Consider the following 20,897-nt stretch of genomic DNA (forward strand, 5'->3'; position numbering starts at 1 on the left):
AATAACTACAAGGGAAGGGCACAAGAAATAGTGGCAGGCCTGAAAAGCTTTCAACAGCATATGAACAGTATCTGAAAACACCTAAAGCAATAGAAAAAAAATCCAGCACTGACCTGAGACAGGAACTACTGTTCACTGAAGCTTTCTAAGAAATGGTTTAAGTACAAAGGTGACTCTCACGAAGAGGAAAAGGAGGAAAGGTGAGTTTTGCCAGATTACTCAAGAACTGGACTGAAAATAATTGGAAACATTTTAGGTTCAAATCTGCATCAGTACTTACTGATAAGGTCAGGGGAGAGTACAATAGTGAGTGTCTGTAAACATGTAAAGCCATGGTGGCTCTGTCATGGTTTGGTACTACTGCGTTAGAGAGCTTGTCCAATTTGATGGAATTATGAACACAGAAAAGTACAGTTAGATTGAGCGAGCACACAATATAACCTGGAAAGCATTTGACTGGCAACAGCTTCATCTATCAGCATGAAAATGATCCCAAACAAAAAGCATATCTGGGTAGAAAATAGAGATGGACCGATCCGATATTACGTATCGGTATCGGTCCGATACTGACCTAAATTACTGGATCGGATATCGGAGAAAAATAAAAAATGTAATCCGATCCATTAAATATCACGAAAGCACCTCACAAAACTTGCAACACGCCGTAACTCACCTCAGAACGTTAGCAGTCGGAGCAGTATGCATCACGTGATAGAGCGGCTGTGGCATGCGGGACCTGTCGGTGGTCTGGATAGCATTTGGAGCTTCGCTAGCAACCCGGCATTTCATCTCCGACAAAGTTATCCCGAGAGAAGTAAAGCAAGTGTGTAAGTCCATCTCTGAATGTTTGTAAAGCATTCCTGCGTTAAGCTTACCAAACGATATATGGAGCGACTGCCTCTTCTTGCTGCTACTTCAATCATGAAACTGCTTAACGATCAGCTGATCGGCTTTTCTGTCGCAGTCCGTCTCTCTTGTTTGCTTTTGGCCCACTTTGCACCAGAAAGAGGAAACCAGCGGCTGAACAACAGCAGCACGTTTAAGCTTGATCAGCTGTTGTTAGAATGTATTTAATATTACTTTCTACACCAGGATCTTTTTCTACGTAGCTGACGGCTGGTAACTGTGCAGGGGCGGATCTAGCAAAGTTTAGCCAGGGGGGCCGATAGGGCATTAACTGGGAAAAGGGGGCACAAAGACATACTTTTCTTTCTTATTCTCATTTAAAATGTCGAGCTTTTAATAAATAATTATCCAAATCTTACACCCAAAGTTTTAATTTGATGTAAAATGAATAGAAGTCAATTACTGTATATAGTGACTATTAAGTCTAATATATATACCCTAGTAAGCTATAGTACTTTTTCCTTTGGGAAGGTACCATCTGTGCAGTCTGCAATTTTGTTGAAGAAAGATGTTGAATCTATTTAATATTTCTTGAAAAATAATTGATTTCTGTGCTTTTTTTTTTCACACTGCATCAAATTAAGGTTGATTACGTCGATTAAGCATCATGAGGTGGAGCGTGAGGGGTGGTTCCCTATTTTTTATTTATTTATTTTTGTTGTTGCTGGGAGTTGGAACCCTATTAGTTAGGTTGCTTAATATTTACGCTAAGTACTCTTTAAAATACCAGAATAGGGAGGATGGTGTAGGTTTAAGTTTATTAGATTGATCAGTATTGCTGAACTATGAAATTTTTTTTTTTTTTTGCATACAGGTATAACAGAATAGCTTTAGTGTAGTTGTTGTTTTAAACTTGAGTATGAACTTATACAAAATGCAGCAAGATATTTAAAAAACAGTTTTGTTGATTAAAAAACACTATATCGGATTCATATCGGTATCGGCAGATATCCAAATTTATGATATCGGTATCGGTATCGGACATAAAAAAGTGGTATCGTGCCATCTCTAGTAGAAAACACTATCAGCCTTGAACTACCTCCTCAGAGCCTGTACCTCATTATTAGTGAACAGAACAAGCATCCAAAGAAAAACTCTGAATGTCCTACAAGACGTCTGGAGAACTATTCCTTAAGACTGCTTAAAGAAATGACAACAAAAAACTTGCCTAAAAGAGTTCGGGCTTTAGGCATGCCTAATATTGACTTTCAGGCTTTTTAGAGTACAGATATATACTTTTACATATATATGAATATTTTGGAAAAAGGAAGTAGTCAGGAAATCCCATTAATTGCTGATATTTTAGTGTGAACCAGGTCAGTTCTCACTGAATCATAGATTGATTTTGCTTCCCTGAACTTCTCATGGCCTTTAGTTTAAGACTTCCCTGAATAGTCTTAAACTAAAGGCCAGAACAACGAGGATAAAGCATCTGTCAGAAGCTGGTCTAAAGTTTCAAGTGCCTAACATGCTTCTAAGATCTTATGTATAACCAGGACAACCTAGCACGGCCTCATCTGCGCTTTAGTCTGCTGATCCGCCGAACCTCTTCTGCTCATTTGATAATCCAGAGAGCTCGTTCCGTGATTACACTATCACAGACAAACCGCCTGTTTCCACAGTGAAAGGGGGATTAAAGCCAGCCTCCTTTATTCAGACGGCTCACTAACCACAGTGTACTCACCCCAACCACCAAATGAATAGATGTTCTCCAGGGAATAAAGAGCTCAGTGCATAGAGACAAAGGAAGGTGAATGGAAGCTAATGAAGAGGAGACTGAGAGGAGGAGAGCGACAAGTGCTCTGTATAAATATGCTGGTCTATATTTATTTATTTATTTTTAATCCTACAGTGCGTTCACCTTGTCTTTGAAGACTGAATGTCACCTAGTCTGCGGTTTATAAAGTATTTAAGTGAATTTGCTGCAGATAGTTTGTCAGCACAGCAGAGGGAAAATGAGAAGATGTACTTTGCATCAGGTCTGATCATTAATATCACAGCAGAGCTGCTATTACAGCATGTGACACAATCCCCCCTTTTTGTTTTTGTCATTTTTTTATTTAAACATCCTCCTCATTGGAAGCACCTTAAAATGTAATGCAGAAGGTGAAATTAGCCAACTGTTTGATATTTTTGTGAAGGAGGAATTCTCTCTGTTAAATAAATACTGTTATCAACCAGAAAAATCATACTTCTGGGGAGGTATAAAAAGAAAGAAAAAGCTGCCAAGAGAGAGGCCGCTGACAGATTTAGCTTGTGATGATTGTCAAGATAAGAGAAGAAAGATGCAGCTTCAGTATTTTAACATCAATTCTCCTAAATTTAATGCAAGACTTGACACCTATTGGCCTTCTATTTATGTGCTTCTTAAAATTTGTCCCTCTCTGTTGATGGGGAACATCAGGATAATATAAATGCGTCAGTATGCCAATATTTCTGTTTTAGTCTTTTGCACCTTCACTGAGTCTTCGGGTGGTTTGTGTGCTTTATTGTCTTAATTCATTGTTCACATGCGTAGGAAGCTTGAATTGTCACCACTTTCCAGTTGCTGTCACTCATGATAATCCTTAATACTAATTCTATTCTAGTTTATCCCCTACACTCTTAAGAAATAGCAGTACACTAAAATCCCACATCTGTCCCTACTTGAATGCATCTGTTATACTTTAAGGTGACTTTGTGTACCTTACAGAGGTGTGCCCAAAAAGGAAAAGTATTTTAAATTATAATATCAGAACAAAGTCTGTGACCGCCCAAGTATTTCAACAAGCAAGTATTACATTTATTTACTGCAGATGTCTGCAGTAACGCTGGAACACTCTATTATGGTGAAAGGACCTGAGTGTTGGCGTGAAGCTGTTAATTTACTGGTCGATCTGTATTCATACCATCACCTATTGCCACGAGCTGCGGGCCGTGACCGAAAGAATAAGACTGCAGACACAAGCAGAAGTGAGATTGCTCCAAAGACCATCTGTGCTCTCCCTTAGAGGTAGGGTGAGGAGCGGCTGCTCCCCCACCTCGAAAGGAGCTGTGGAGGTAGTTTATCTGATCCGAGCTGGACGCTTACTGGTTTTGGGCACGTCCTAGTGGGATGAGGCCCTGCAGCAGACTTGTGACATACTTGAGAGATGATATCTTTCAAGGGGCTCGGGAATGCTGACTTTGTCCAAGGAAACGATGAAGTAGGCAGCTGGGGAGAGAGAGGCCTGTTTTCTCTGTTAAGGCTATGGACTGGACCGGCGTTGTTGGGGTGTTGTTATTATACAGAAAACACATAATCTAATAACTAACCAACAAAATTACAACTGAAATCAAATTGTATTTTCCACATTTCTGTTAATTTGAAAGGGTGTTTGCAACCTTCTTGGTATCTCGACATGTTTCAGATCATCATATTATACAGAGATAACGCAGGTAATACAAAACGTAGTGGGTGGATGGCGTGGACCTATGATTCTGAACACAATAACTTAAGAATGAGGCAACGTAGGGTTTTTAAATTCATAGCTTAGGTGCATCTATTACAAATCTCATCTACCTTGAACTCAAAGGAATCACCTTGGATTATCAAATTTATACCACAGGAGCGTATTAGGAGGCTGAGGGGTAGTACTAATGGCCACTTGTATTTTTAAATGATAGTTTCATTCATTAAGTGGAAAAAGTTATCCAAACCTACGTGCCCCAATCTGAAAAAGTAATTGCTCCCTGTTATTAAATGATGACTTCTAATTTCCTGTAATTAATTTAATTTCAAAAACCAAAAGAGTCCCATTACATCTGGCATAAAACTAACACAGCATTTCATAAAATGATCATCACACTAACAGTTAAACATGGTGGTGGTAGTAAGGTGGTTAATACCTGGACGACTTGTTGTAATTGATGGAACCGTGAGTCCTGCGCTGTATCAGAAAATCCTGAAGGAGAAAGTCCGACTATCAGTTCATTGCCTGATGCTCAAGCATACTCAGGTTATACAGAAGGACAAAGATCTGGATCCACCTCTGGATGACTCAAAAAAAATATTTTTTTTTAATTTTTTGGAGTGGCCTCATAAAAGTCCAGACTTAAAATCAATTGAGATGCTTGAAACCCCTCCAGTGTGGCTGAATGAAAACAATTCTGCAAAAAACAGTGGGCCAATATTCCCCCACTGTGATGTTAAAGACTCATTGGTGCCTATGGTGCCAGTGGTGGAACAACCATTATTAGGTAGAGTTTTTTTTTCCTTAATGAAAATCATCATTTAAAATCTGCATTTTAAATTTACTGAGGTCTTGTTTGATCTAAATTTGATTTGATGATGTAAAACATGCAAGTGCCAGTCTTGATAGCCGGGGATCAGTCCGCCAGGGCCTCCTGCCCACACAATGCACCCGACCCCTACGGTTCCTCCTGCGGGTGGTGGGCCTGCGGGAGGATGGGCCCATGTCCCCTTTTCACGCTGGGCCTGGCTGGGCCCCATGGACTAAGGCCCGGCCACCAGATGCTCGCCCTTGGGCACCCTTCCCGGGCCTGGCTCCAGGGCGGGGCCCTGGTAACCCTATCCCGGGCAGGGTAAACTGTTCCCTCAATGTTTTTCTCATAAGGGTCTTCTGAATCGCTCTTTGTCTGGTCCCTCACCCAGGACCAATTTGCCATGGGAGACCCTACCAGGGGGCAAAAGCCCCCAGACAACATAGCCCCTGGGATCCCTGGGACACGCAAACCCCTCCACCACGATAAGGTAGCGATTCACGGATGCCTCCTGGATACCTCCTGGGCGAGGTGTTCCGGGCATGTCCCACCAGGAGGAGGCCCGGGGCAGACCCAGGACACGCTGGAGAGATTATATCTCTCAGCTGGCCTGGGAACGCCTTGGTGTTCCCCCAGATAAGCTGGAGGAGGTGGCTGGGGAGAGGGAGGTCAGGGCTTCTCTGCTTGGGCTGCTGCCCCCCGTGACCCGGCCCCGGATAAAACGGGTAAAGATGGATGGATGGATGGATGGATGGAAAACATGCAAGTGTTCCAAATATACAAAAAAATGAACTCATCAAGAAGTGGCAAAAACTTTTTCTCAGCACTGCAGGTGCATTTTACTTGATTTGATCATCTGAAAGCCTCTAAGTATGCACAATCAGATTCAGATACACACAAAAAAAATGAGCGCAAAGGAAAGAGTAAGAGTGAAGTGGGGTAATACAAGAAAGTTAAGTAGAGAAGTAGAAAATAAATTACAGTCGGGCAAGAAGACATCTTTGGGCCGGTTGATCGAGGAAAAGACAGAAATATTAAACAATATCAAGTGTGACCTTTACAAAGAGCGGGGGCATTAACTGATTAAACGAACTCCGAGGCTGAGAAAAAGAGCGTGAAATGAAAGTCAGAAATCAGCAGGTAGTATGACTGCAAAGGACTGCATGATAAAAGGAAAATGTGCAGTATGAAATACCATTGTTCAATACGCGATTTAGTATGACTTGAGATAATAAAAAGTATTGAAGTGTGTATATCCTAATACAGATCCATCCTGCTTTAATAGGCACGCTCACGAGGAAATGAAATCAATTATTTTGAACCTTCTTTTAACGGACTAAGTTAAGTGTTTGCATCCTGAGTGCGAATACACAAGAAGTGCTTTTATTCACATCCTATTTACTGCATTTCAGGGAGCACTTGCAATGTATTTATTGCTTATATTCATATGAAAGTGAAAACAGGATTTATTGAAGGGCAGTGTAGATTCTGGAAGAAATGTATCAGAAAAAGTACAATTACAGTCGTGGATAAAATAAATAAGTGAAAAATGTTTTTTAATGCGAACAGCTGTCTCTGTGTTACAGTTCCCTGTAGATATTATACCCAGTTATTGCCAGTGATAAAACTGGAGGTAGTGGACAGCTGATCAGACCCTAAAGTAAAAAATACTATGACTAGTTCAATACAAGGGATGTCTAGTTCATTTTTCCTCCTAATCCCAATATAAAAACAAATTTAATCCTTATTTTATATCATAATTAGAACCAGCCACCTAATACTGAATATCTCACAGTGGTGGCAGATTAATATTGGCCGAAAAGTAAGTCATTGTAAATGTGCTGCAGCAGGAAGCCTTGGGCAGAAGAAGCTGTGACTATTGATCTAAAGGTCACTGTTTCAGCCAAAAACTGCCTCCGTTAACCTGCAAAATGTCACTGAATTAGATCAACGGCGGACTTTTAGAGGGGGTCAGTGATGCTCACTTATGCATCATTGGCCTGCATATGCATTTTTTTATTTTAGGAAAATGGAATATATTGACAGGTCCTGATTTTTAGTCCAGTCTTTGTGTAATTTGGCACGCTGTGAGCACAGATGCCCCATTTACCTGCTGTTCTAATCTTCTGTTTATGAGGAACAGCCAATCAGAGGATATACTCAGGAAGAACTGTTTTTTTAGCATGTGGCTAAAATGCATTTACATATTTTATTTATATTTATTTATATTGTAAGGTAAAAACCCCACAGTGGAAAAACAGCCTCCCCCTCCAACCTGTCCAACCTAAAACTAGGATGGTGACCTGAGTGAACATGACACCAGCATCTCCCTGCTGTGGCAGTTTAGCTAAATGTTAAACAAACATAATAGTTTGGCACCAGATATCCCAGAAATATTGAAATTAATTCTACAATCAATGACAAAGACCAGCTGCTTGGACAATGTTATTACAGCATTTGTCCATGTTACATAAAACTATACTGCTTTGTTGAGTTGCTACAGTTGTAGCTGTTTTATGATAAAGAGACTGCACGTACCTCTTTAGCCCTTTATTGCATCTTTTAACAGACACGTCGTCTCACAAAGTTCCTGCAAGGTGTGAGTCTGCTGAATGTTACAGCAGAGTTTGTGGCAGATGCTTCCAGCAGGGTTTGTCTGCAGTTGTTTGCGTTCAAGGATTTATATCTAAACTCTGAACGTCTGCCTGTGCTATGACTTTCAGAAGGTAAATAGCGGAAGGACAGCTAATATTTAATTACCCACATCATCCTGTAATGTGAGCCGGCTGTTCTTTAGGGGATAATTTTATTAATGTGACTCCAAAACTACGACTTTCTCTTTTTTTTTTTCTTTCTGTGCGGTGAACCTGCTTGTTTAATATTGAATAATAAATAAATCATCAGTCACTCATTATTAAAATGTCTGCAGGCACCCGAAACATAATCAGGCTAAAGTTTATATTGTTAATGTCATACTAATATCTTTTTTTTTTTTAATTCTAAAGTGGAAAATCCAGTAAATGTTTTTAGATCTGAGTTTGAATTTGTACTGTTGTTGTTACTTGTATAGAAAGTATTCTGCAAGGAAACTTGCAGACAAGTGGTTAGTCCATATATTTCTATTTCTGTATTTGTTTTTACACTTCACACCCCATCAGTTCTCATTATCAATGTTATCGCTTACATTTGCTGGTTTGGAAATGTCCGGCCTAAATACACAAGAGTACATGTAAGAATGGCAAAAAAGACAAAAGGAGAAGTAAGACCTCCACGTTTTGGCCTACCACAGGGATTTAGCACCACATAAGTTGATGCGCGTGTTAGCTTTGCAATGGGTCTCGTTGCCTGGTGCAAATCAGAAATCTGTCAAAGTACCAGCAGCCAAAATGTCTCGTGCGACTGGCAGCTGCTTGGAAATCCTGTGATGCAGTAACTGTGAGTCAGTATAAGCCTGGTGGCTGGTTTCCCTCACAGTGGGCTTTTACACAATATACATTATACACATTAAATTCAGGTCCACCTCATTGTTCTTATTTCAGACTCACAAGCAGCAGTATTGACTCTTATAAATGATAAATATTGAAACAGCAGCATCAGTTGGCTGAAGCTGTGGTTTGTTGTAAAGGTCTGTCAAAAACATATTTTTGTAGGCAGCATTTTCTTAAACATTCTTCTTAATCATTCTCTGCTTATATTAAATTATTCTGGGCACGTCTCCTTTATGTGAGTATGTATGTAGGTTCACAGATTTGGAATGGAGAGCATCGGAGTCTTTTGTCAGCAAGTTATAAATATGCAAAGACCTTGACTGTTACATTTCTTCTTAACTATATGATGTATGTGTTTAATTATGCTGCAGGGATGTGTGGACTTAAAGAATGAAAAACAGCAGACAGGATGTTGATAAATTTGCCCCTATGTAAACTAACTAAATCACATAGTTCTTAGAAGTTCACTATAGAAGCTAAACTACACTGTATGTGCAATAATAATCAACATTAAAAGGTGAATATACAGTCTTTGTGCAGTACTGTGAAGAACTCAGTACACCTATACTACTTCTAATAAGAAGTAGCTAGGTGCTGCTAATCATATATACTTGATTAATTGAGAATCTCTATAAAAGCAGAACATTTAGCACGTTGTTGGAGAAAGGAGAGAAAGCCTCTTCCCCTTGAAAAAGAATGTGACAGCACAGCTTTAGTTTAAAATGCTGCACCTGAACGAACCACAAGCCCTCTGGAAAAATGTCCAGACGAGACCAAAGTGCAGATGTTTGGCAATAATGCACAGCACCGTGTTTGAAAAAAACAAACAAAAACAAATGCAGGATATCACCGCAAACACGTCATACTAGCTGTTGAGCACGGTGGTGGAGTGGTGATGATTTGGGCTGGTTTCATAGTAGGGCTGGGTATCGTCACGGATTTCTAGAATCGCTTCGATTCAGATTCGCAAGGTCCCGAATCGATTCGATCCACGATTCGATTCGATTTAAATCTGGGAAATTTTGCCTCAGACAGTCAGAAATATTATAATTCAGATCAGTACATTTACATATTTTTGTATCTATTAAAAGGAAGCTGACACACGCAAGACTTTATCAAAGGTGTGAGCATCACAGCAGATGCCTTTGTGTCAAAGTAGCTGAAGATAAAACACAGAAAAACATGAAGGGGATTTTCCTGGCCTGGGATTTTATAAAAATATTCTGCAGTACATCAAAAACAAAAGAAAACCATTAATCAACTTATGAACATTACTTCTGAAGTTACAGCGGTTTTATTAGAGACACGGCTAAGCGTTTTGCATTTTGCATCATTTTAAAAAGTTTAAATTTGTTCAGAAGCCTATTGAACCGCAGAAATGAGGCTTTCTTTTCGGAAGTAAGTAAAAGGGAAAAAACAGCGGCCGACAGCGCTGTAAACAACAGTAGACTTGTGCGTAACAAGCAAGCGAATAATACAGAAAACAGATTTTTAGATGGGAAACTGTTCTTGAAGTATACTAAGAGACACAGAGAGAGAGAGAGCTGTGCGTGAAGTGTGGTGGAAGCAAAACAGCAAACGTCAGAGGGAATTCATGACGATGTTTTTGTGAAGCGTAGTTTGGATCTTTTTTTGCTGCTGGTTCGGTCAATAATGTTTGGAGAGACATCAAACTAACAGCTTCAGAACCAGCGCAAAAAAAGGCATAAACACAAAGCGCGGACCTGCCGAAACATCAGAATCAGCGAGCTGTCGGCTTCCAGCCCCAACCGTGTCCGTGCCGTCAAGTGAGAAAGGCGACATCTCACTGATTCTGATCCGTCGGCGGGTCCGCGCTTTGTGTTTACGATTTTGTGCAGAATCCGTGTACCTGCTCTCATTTACTGTTTTAGCTGTTTGGTGGTTCTTGAAATTTTGTGAGGTTTAACCTGAGATTCTGGCGTTTCGGGCAAAATAAATTAATATTAAAAAATCGATTCACGATTTTAATGAATCGATATCACGTTATCCAAGCCAGAATAGATTTTAATCGATAAATCGATTATCAAAACCCACCCCTATTTCATAGCTACCTGGCACCTGGGTGCCTCGGAGACACTGAGTCAACCACGAACTCTTCTGTGTACCAAAATATTCTAAAGTCAAATGTGATGCACTTGTCTAAAGCTTGGCCCAAACTGGGTCATGCAACAGGGCAATGCACTGCAGCAAATCTACAGTAAAGTCATTGAAAAGAAATGACAAAAATTTGCATATGTTCAAATTAACGAAACATACAGTCCTAAACCCTGTTTAGGACAACAACAAACAATGAGTGACTTTTTTCTGTATAGTCCTTAGTTATGACAAGTTAAGAATACCTTCATCTAGTGGGATGTTTTGAAAAAAATAGTGTTTTTATGTACAGATTGTGATGATTTGTAATTTTGGGTGTTTATAAGTTATTAACCTTTGTTTGCAAATCTTGGGAAAAACATCAGGTTGGATTGTTTATGGTGCTACTGTGGCTCTGGTTTCTTGTTATTTAGGTTTCCATGTCACAATAATAAAATTAACAAAATGAATTGTGCATGCTGACGTATGTATACAAGTATAAAAGGTTAAATTTTATTGCAATTTAGAACACAAAAAAAAATCATTTATGCTTTAAAAGGTTTATTTTTAATCTTCTTTGATTATGTTTTAGCCTATTTGGTGGACAGTGCAGAGGGTAGACAGGAAGGGGGTGAGAGAGTGAGGGCGAATGACACATGGGAAATCTTCTGTCTCGAATTGCCATAAGGTCCCTAGCCTTTAGTGTCCGGGTCGCTAGCTCAACCAGGTGAGTTACAGTGGCGCCCCAGTTTGTGAAGCACATTGTAACTGTGTGTTTTAAAAGTACTGTACGAACAAAGTTCTTGTTAGAATGATTACATATTTTGAGCACACAGTAAATTATAATGTCACACGCACCTTAAATGAGCACATGCGGCTCATATCTGCCTGTACGATCCCTGAATCCAGCCAATTATCCCACATTTGATCCGGATATTCCTTCCATCTTTGAAAGTTCCTTCATCCCTTCATGTTTTTACCTCTTTCCATTTGCCCTCGGCTCTTCCTGCACAGCAGAGAAGAGAAGAGCAGAGATCATTGACGCCTCAAGTCTGGATGTGTCTGTGAGAGAGCAAGAGAGAGGGAGAACGTCTGCTTTATGCCGAACGAGGACGTGAATGATGACACGTGTCAAGTGTGCCGCATTATGAACGTGACTTTGTGGTGTGTGACTGCATCGCTGTGTGTGTTATAGCCTGCCTTCAGTCTGACACTTTGCAGCTCTCGAAGTGAGAGAAAAAATGTGTTTGCCTGGATACTTCATTTAACAGCTGCCATTTCTACTCCCACACAGCTATCACATTGGCAGCGCGCAGACACACACACTGCCATTCGCAGAGCTGTTAGCCGAAGTGTTGGAGAGTGATGGGCGCTCAGTGGAAGCTGTGTTGAGGTCTAATGATTCAGGACAATTTATTGTTCCCATAAAGTGTTATAGAGCTCTCTGAAGCACCTTTACTTTTCAAGCCAATTCCTAGCTGCTTGTTTGAGTCTCTTCTTTCAGACTTTGTTGTCATCTCCACAAAATCAGCCTAAACCTAACACACAACATTTGGGGGAATTAGCTGAATTCTAGTTCCTTATTTTCCCAGAGCATACCTGTTAGATTTATTTGATACCCTCCAGGCAATCCATAATTTCAGTTCAGTCAAGACCCCTGTAGACAAAAGAAGATTAATATTTATGACTGGAGTAATTCATTTTTTGGCAGCTTCGTTCTGGGACCTTGCCACCCTTCATTATGGAGACAGTAAAAACTGGTGATGGGGAGGGCATCAGCAGGAGCACAGAGAAGATCAAGCATCATTGACAGCAGATTTCAGATTAAGTCAGATAAAGCGTGAAAGGAGGAGCTGGGGTTATTTATATAGCACCAATTCACAACAACAGTCCCCTCAATGTGTTTTATATTGTAAGGTAAAGACGCTACAATATTAGATAGAAACCCCAACAATCACATGACCCCCATTGAGCAAGCGCTTGGCGACAGAGGGAAGGAAAAACATCCGACAGAAACAGGCTCAGGGAGAGGCAACGTTCTGCCACGACCGGATGGGGGTGAGGGGAGGAAGAGAGGACAAAGGACACACTGTGAGAGAGTGATAGAGATGAATAAGAACTAATGATTAACTACAGTAGTGGTGTATGAATACACAGAGAGTGAAAAGAGATGAGTGAAGAAGAAAAGCTCAGTGCGAGGAGCCTGATTCAAAGTAGAGGGGCCTGATTCTAGAGTACAGGAGCAGTCTGAGACCAAAGTGATCTTTTAGGATAATATGGTGCTACAAGGTCTTTAAAATATGATACGGGCCTGATTGTTCAAGATTTTATATGTAAGGAGAAGGATTTTAACATCAGTTCTGGATTTAACAGGGCGACGATGCTAATTTGGGAGGAATGTGCTGTTTCTAGTCTCTGTCAGTACTCTCACTGCAGCACTCTTGATTGACTAAAGGGAGGGACTCCCCCAGGGAGTTTTTGGAGAAACCTGGCAGAAGTGGGTTGCAAAGTGGCTTCCACACTAAAGCAGTAGGCCCTATATTAAATTTGCCACCTGAATCTATATGAGGGTATCAGCTGACATGAGTGGGCGTTAAAATTATTTTATCTGTGGTCACTGCTGGGCTTGACTGCATGCCCTGATTGAACTAACGCTGTGCTCAATTTCTTGTCAGCACAGCACATAAATCAGTTTGAGAGTTGACACTTAATCAATATAGGCAATCCCCCAGTTCCAATGATTTATGGTTATTCACTCACAAGAAAGAAGTTTGAGGAGGTTCCCACTGTTTTCCAAAAATCTAATTTCCATCTCACAAACGGCGGTAAAAGTGCTGAAATGGAGCGTCCTCTGATCTAAGCTACCTGTCAGTAACGCTGCTGCTGAAGGGTCTTTATTGAGCTCACTAAGATTTACTTGATTCCTCTGTCACACTGTTTTACTCTCAGGTTTTCTGGAACTTTGCAGTTCACAGATTGAATTTGTGTATTTTTCCGCACAGGTTTTGTGAATCACACTGGATGATTAATAAAGCGCCTGAAACATAAACGCATATGTGTTTCATTTTGTGCTGTGCTATAGGCAGGAGTGTAAGAAGCTACGTGAGGAGCTGAAAGAGGAGCACGAGGAGGACAAAAACTCAGCCTTGGCTCAGCTGGCGCAAAGCAAGGAGCAGGAACTGAGCAATGCCAGGGAGAGCTGGCAAAGGAAAGTGGAGGACCTGCTAGAACAGGTGAGGCTCTTCCCAATGGGAGCACAAACAGTGCCGCCCATCCTTCTGTTCACTTTACTGTCTCTGTGCAAAACACTAAAAGGGCACATATTGAAATGTTAAGTGAATGTTGGTGTTTATGTTGTGTTTTGGGAATTTTGTAAGTAAATATTGGTAGATTTTGAAAGACTACTGTGACTTAGTAAGCTCATAAATAGGTGTGAATTAAAAAGCTGCAGTGATGAGCAGACACACATTGAATACAAAGAAAAATCAAAACACATGAGAATAACATGAGAAAACAAACCAGTACTAAGGCAGGACACAAACAGGAAAACAGGACAATAAACAGATGATAAAACAAAGACAAAAGCAGAGATGTGACTTTGGTTGTGGTCAAATAGTCATTTGTACTTAAGAGGGCTTCTGATTAAATCATCTGCATGGCAGCTGTAATAAGAGCTGGTCAAATTCTCAAGTTGCAAAGAAAAGGTGCTTCAGTGCATGCTTCCTTACCTCCTTTAGCAGATGATACACTTCCCAACTCTAAGAAAATAAGGCCTTCCCAGGGTTCATAGCAGCACACCATTCAAACGTTCACAAACCAAAATGATCAACATACCTGACAAGTGAAACAGATGATGTAAATTACCGCCTGTGCCGTAATGATTTAATATGCCGATATGTTTTGAATCTTAACAGTTTGCCAAGCTCACTGTATAAATAAAGATAATTTTCCCTATTTCATAGTTCAAAGAGAGGTGAATGTTGTTGTGTAACTCATTTTGCTGTGCTTTTGTTCTCATTTTCGGGGTTGCTGTACTTCCAGTTTTTGGGATTACCTTTAATTAGTTTCATGTCAGAGATTCTAAAAGCTTTAATAAAGGAAGCGTTTAAGTAGATGAGTGGACAACATGAGTGGACAGCATGGTGAGCCACATTTCTTATTCAAACCATTTTATTTCATTGTGACTGCAAAGTTTCTCACTTTTTCCCACTTGGTAATGGAAACATTATTCACATCAATGTCTAAGTTCATATAGCCTGCATAAAGAAAAATAATAAGAACAGATAAGGCTGTACTACTTCTGTAGTATCACCAGGGCTGACTCACATCACCCACCACATTATTAAGCACCCTAATGAAAGTGGTGTGAGCTGTGTGGGCCACTTTTGAAGAGGTCGTCTTCACACAGGTACTTCACCTCAAAGCTTTTGACACTGAAGTCAAGGAAAAGTAATTAGAGATAAACATGTGAGGTAATTGTGTTGGTTATGTGACTGCAACCTGAAAGTACACCAAGCTGTAGATAATTAGAGGGGAGAAGTCGATAAAGAAGAAAAAGGAGGGAAAACACACTACTGCTCATTATTGCTAATATTTTATTAACCAATCACATGTAACCAACTCAATGCATTTATGCATGTAGACATGGTCACGATGACCTGAACAGGAAACTAAAGCCACAATTTTCACACGCTCACCAAAATTAGACAGAACTGAAGATTGGGAAAAGTGGTCTAATGAGTCTCGATTTCTTCTGCAATATTCAGATGGCAGGTTCAGAATTTTTCTGCCTTGTATTAAAGGTTCAGGCTGGTGGTGGTGTAATAGTGTGAAGAATATATTTTTGGGCACACTTTGGATTCCTCAGTACCAAATGAGCATTGTTTAAATGCCATCCTACCTGAGTATTGTTGCTGATCATGTCCATCCCTTTTTGACCACTAAAATTATGTCATATTGGTTTCTTGACCATGACAAGGAGTTTACTCCAGTGGCCTCAACCAATCCAAAAGGAGCAACTTTGAGATGTGATCTCATAAAATCTCCCAAAATCTCTGAGGAATGTTTTCAGCACCTTGTTGAATCTCTGCCATCAAGAATTAAAGGCAAAGGTAAAAGAGGGTCCACCCCAGTAGTAACAAGGTGTGATAAATAAAGTGTCCAGTGAGTGTAGACACAAACAAAGGCATTGCTGAGAAAGGATATATTTTAAATAAAAACAGGAACAGCAAGAAACTAACAGCTTTTATTAACACAAGAAATCACATAGCATCTGTACACCAAGTGTGTCTGTAAAGTACTGTTACGCAACAATACTGGTTAAAGATTTAAAGGTTTAATCTTCAACTTACAATCAACAGACCTTTTTGAACACAAAATGCCCACAGCCTGGAGTCAAGTGGTTGTAATTATACCAGTGGTGAGAAAATCAATATGATGGGCGAAACATTATTGAAGCAATAAGAGCTACCTCTCTTCTAGGTGTATGTTGTGCCTGTGATGGCTTGTCTGTGCCAGACTCACAGATTTCCTCCTAACACTGGCACACAGATTCACGTATTCATTATGTGTTAGTGTTTAACGCACACCAGAGCCGGCTGCTGTAGCTAATGACTGCACAGTAATATTAATGTGGCATGACTAAGCTCTCCTGTGGTCATCGTACGTGCAGAATCAACAGCTTTATTTCTGTTTGTTTGTGCATGTCTCTTGCATTAATTGCTGGTCTTCAACATGCCCACCCTGTCATCGGTGATTAATGTGGCAGCTCCGCACCTCACAATCAGCTAAACCATATTTATTTACTCCAATGCCAAATCAGAGCAGCAGTCAGGCTCTTGACAAATACGCACTGATGGAGAAGAGGCTGTTTAGAAATCAAATGGCAGATGTCAGTGCCAGTAAGGCCTTGATGCACAGCATGCTCCAAAGTGTGTTTTCAAAAGGCACAAGCATTGAAAATATTAGTGTCGTTGTAAATAACGCCTAATGTGAATGATATATGCGGGTAATTTTGCACTCAAACGCAGAGTTGGTAAAGCTTGAAAACCTCCGCTTTGAATCTCAGTGAAAAACCAAATTAAAAAGGGTCAGTGGCATCCACACCATCACTGTCACAATATCAGATTTTCACTTCATGATTATCAACTTCAGGATTAACAAGAAGAAGAATTTGGCTGCATGTGAATTTCATCTTTGACTTATGTTCACTGTTTTTTTTTGTTTCATTTTTGGCAAATAAAATGCACCAAAGTAAGATAATATTGAGGGGGAAATGTTATAATATTATGTCTAATATTATCATATACACTATAGCTCATGGCTGTATGACTGTACCTCAGGAGGTAAAGCAGGTCATCTGTTGGTGGTTCGATCCCTGGCTCCCACTAGTCTGCATGCCAAATATCCTTGATAAGATATTAACCCCAAGTTGCTCTCCAATGCATCCATCGGAGTATGAGTGTGAATGGTAGTTAGAAAGCACTTAAAAGCATAGAAGACAGTGAATGGGTGAATGTGCCATGTTGTGTAGAGCTCTTTGAATACTCTGGGAGAGTAGAAAATATAAGAATCAGTCCATTTACCATTAAATAATACAGGGCTACACGTCTGAAACTTTGAATACAGTAAAGAACATAATAACAGCAGACTAGAAGCGAGCAGATGAGTGAAAACAGATCTTCCTTATTGAACTCATGCAAAAGCTTAATCAGTGTGGTTTTTAAGCCCAACCTCCATTATATGTGTCTATCTGACAACTGTGAGCAAGAAATTTCTCAAAAATGCCAGCTATAGCAAAAATGATACAAAATTAATATATGTAAGTTGTCAAATCTGTATTTCACTGTTTTACAAATCTTTTAGTAAATTTTATCAACAGCTCTCTCCAGTTTGGCTTTTTCCCTGTTTCTTTTAAATGTGCTGTAATCACACTGTCACCCAATAAAACTAACTTAAATCTATTAGTAATTAATAATTGTACCATATCATAATCTAACTAAAGGCTTCATGACTCAGTAGGTTTAACAGGTCAGACACATTATTGCTTCTAATCGTATCTAAAGGGTCGAAGTTTTTTTATGTTTCAATTAGCAGTTTTAGATCCATTCAAATGCAAAATTCAATTGGGGGTTCCTCAAGGGTCAGTCCTTGGTCCATTACTGTTCAACTTTTACGTGCTCCCACTTGGTACTGTCATAATATAGCCTCATATTCTTATAGCAATGACACGCAGTTGTACTTACCACTTCCCTCTTATGATCTAACCTCTGGTCATAAACCAATAAGCTGCATTGATGACTTGAAGTCCTGAATGTCTCAAAACTTTTTAGAACTGAACAGAGACAGGACAGAAATACTTTTAGTCCAAAATGTGTTCATATTTATCATCCATTTCTCTAAAACACAGTGATCAAGTCACAAACCTTGGTGTCATTTTAAAAAGTGACCTCAGTTTTTATAACCACATCATTATAATTACCAGAACTGCTTTCTACAACTTAAAATGTATCTAAGATTAGAAAAATCTTCTCTAAAACTGACTCTGAGAAATTCGTTCATGCATTCAAATCAAGTAGGTTATATTATTGCAACGCTCTATTTGCAGGATTTCCCAAATGATCAACATCATCGGCATCTTCAGCTTGTCCAAAATGCAGCAGCCAGAATCCTTATAGGTCACTGTTTTACCCGCAAATTACCTGCATTACCCCAGTAATGAAATGACTTCAATGGCTCTCAGCGCAATATAAAATGTTGATTAAATTGAGATCAACTAAATCTGTGTGTCAAACAGACTCCAAACCCTTCTATTCACAAAGGCCTACACTTAATATTTTTTGTTGTTGTTGTTTGTTCTGTTTTGCAGTTTTCACTCCCTTAAGGCATTGTAAACTTTATTTTGGGGGGGAGGGGTTCATGTCTTAATATTTTGTATTAAGCAGATTTAGTTTTCATATAATGAAATGAGCTAAATAAATTAAATTTGTCTTTGTTTTCTAGTGTATGGTTCTAGCTTTACATGATTTATGGGAGAAACCCAAAAACCCCAAAAAGTTACTACTTAGAGAGGTCGGCACTGCTGACTTTATAATTGCAAGACATGCAAAATCACTGCCATCAGTCCAGGATTTACTCTCACTGTTGGCAATTTGTGATGACCTTCTTTTTTTACAGCTGGCACAAAACACAGTGAAACGAGGCACAGAAAGCTTAAAATGCCTGACATGACGTGCAAAATGTCCCTAAAGTGATGGGCTGTCATTATAAAAGTGGCATTTCATGTTGGTTACATAATCACCAGGTGATAATTCAACTATTCAAAATTGCAGCAACAAAACACAAAACCTTTTACTCTTAGTAGATAAAACAAAAGACTTTCCACTCTCAGTTTAGTAAATCAGGCCCCTGTTTTAACCTTAGTGGATATCAATGTTTGAAACAAGGATGCCAATGTGTATAAATGTAGGGAATGTGGAAACTGTTTAATACATTATGCAAGTTTTCACCTATTATACAAAAACCCTCCCCACTAAGTCCACAATTTGCAAGCTATATGAGCAAGTCAATTTTAGATAATACAGGATCAGTGTGCAGCATATATAATCATATGTGCCTGCTAATAAAGATTTGCCACCATGCAAAAAAATGTGTGACTCATGTCTGAGTGATAATGTAATTTCCAAATTAGTGAAGCAGTTCCTGCGGCAAAGCTACTCTATTTAGATCACAGAGAGTCTTTCCTGTTGTGTTTACTATCTCAGAAACGATGATCTGCAAGTGGCTGCACAAGATGATGGATTTATCAACAACTTTCTCCGATTATGTTTGACAGTATTGTTGTATTTTTAATTAAAAGCTCAAAGCCGGATAATTCGTTCAGCTTTCACAGTCCATAGAGCGGAGTTGCACATTCAGGGTACAAATGCTCCTGTTTGTCTGTGAGATCTTTACCCTGAAACTTGTGTAAAGAGGTGTAGGGGTGTGATCACAATATTCTGAGAATAAGTCCATGAAAGTCAGAAGTCTTAACTGATTTTCATTTCACTATCACCAAAGCTACAATAATAGAAATTCAACAATGACCCCCTACATGAAATTTAGGTCAAGAAGAGGAAGAGAAGTTGTGTGTGTGCAAGAAGCACACCATCAGAGCACAACTTTCAGGGAGTAATATAGAAACCGCAGACCCACTACAAGCTGTCTGTGAGTGCATAAGAAGACGATCTTAAGGGTGAGACTGGCTAAATTAAAATCAGCATTTTTGAATTTATAAAGCCTTTCTAAAAGATTTTCTGATCACATTCCAAACATCTGCTTTGTGAATGGATGGTTGCTTCTGTTTTAAGAACTGGGTTATTTTAAGTGATTTTATTGGCTCAGCCTACTTGACATTAAATTGTGTAGTAAGTAACTTATGGGCCCGTGACCTTAAATGAGTTTGATGCCCCTAAAGTTTACTGTCGATCTTCTTCATCGGGATTTCTGATTAGAATGTGTTTTTTGACCTGGCAGCAGTTGCATACAGTGCTGCCAGAGCAGCTTTTGCAAGGTCGTACTTATCTCAACACTTGAATTCAAAATCCTAAGCTGTCTAGACAGGTTAATTTTGTGAGTCACACTGCTGCCTGCTTTTAGTGCTATGTTCACAGCAAAAAGCTCTTTTGCTGGAGGTCTTGAGAGTATATATTTGTTTAAGGCAAATTGATTGCCAACCCCAACCTTCTACCTTTTTGTTATTCTGCCATGTAAAAATGCAGTTCCCTTGAGACAGCCTGAACTTGCACTTCCTGGACCACCTACCTGATTTCTATCCAACTAATTATGTATGCAGAGGTCTAGAGGCAGCGGCTTCTTCAACTTTCTTACTGACAATCACTGCAATATGTATTGTTCTTATTATTGTGCAGATATCCTTGTTGAAGCAAAGTCTGGAGATGCAGCTGTCCCAGTCGCAGTCGTCGCTGCAGCAGCTACAGCACCAGTTCAGCCAGGAGAGGGAGCACCTGAGGATGCAGCTGGAGGAGCTGCAGACGGAGCATCAGAGGCGACAGCACCGTCTGCAGGAGGCCCACCGCTGCGCCATGCAGGACATGGAGCACGCCAGGCAACGTGATTTGAAGGTAACATTAAAGTGACCCAAAAATGCTGCTATAGAGCTTTTTTGTC

At 39.8% G+C, this 20,897-nt stretch overlaps 1 protein-coding gene across 6 annotated transcripts in view; it reads left to right on the top strand.

Annotated features, from left to right (window-relative positions):
• The window catches only part of fam184ab (family with sequence similarity 184 member Ab), a 216,016-nt gene that overhangs the window by 139,637 nt on the left and 55,482 nt on the right, over positions 1–20,897 (top strand). For all 6 annotated transcript variants that reach the window (XM_082504918.1, XM_082504923.1, XM_082504919.1 and 3 more), the window contains exons 13-14: positions 13,813–13,963; positions 20,639–20,851. In XM_082504918.1, coding sequence (XP_082361044.1) covers positions 13,813–13,963; positions 20,639–20,851 — 364 coding nt within the window. The remainder of the gene's footprint in view (positions 1–13,812; positions 13,964–20,638; positions 20,852–20,897) is intronic.

This window comes from Aulonocara stuartgranti, assembly GCF_965226115.1.
Source record: "Aulonocara stuartgranti genome assembly, chromosome: 15".
In the NCBI taxonomy this organism is placed as follows: domain Eukaryota; kingdom Metazoa; phylum Chordata; class Actinopteri; order Cichliformes; family Cichlidae; genus Aulonocara; species Aulonocara stuartgranti.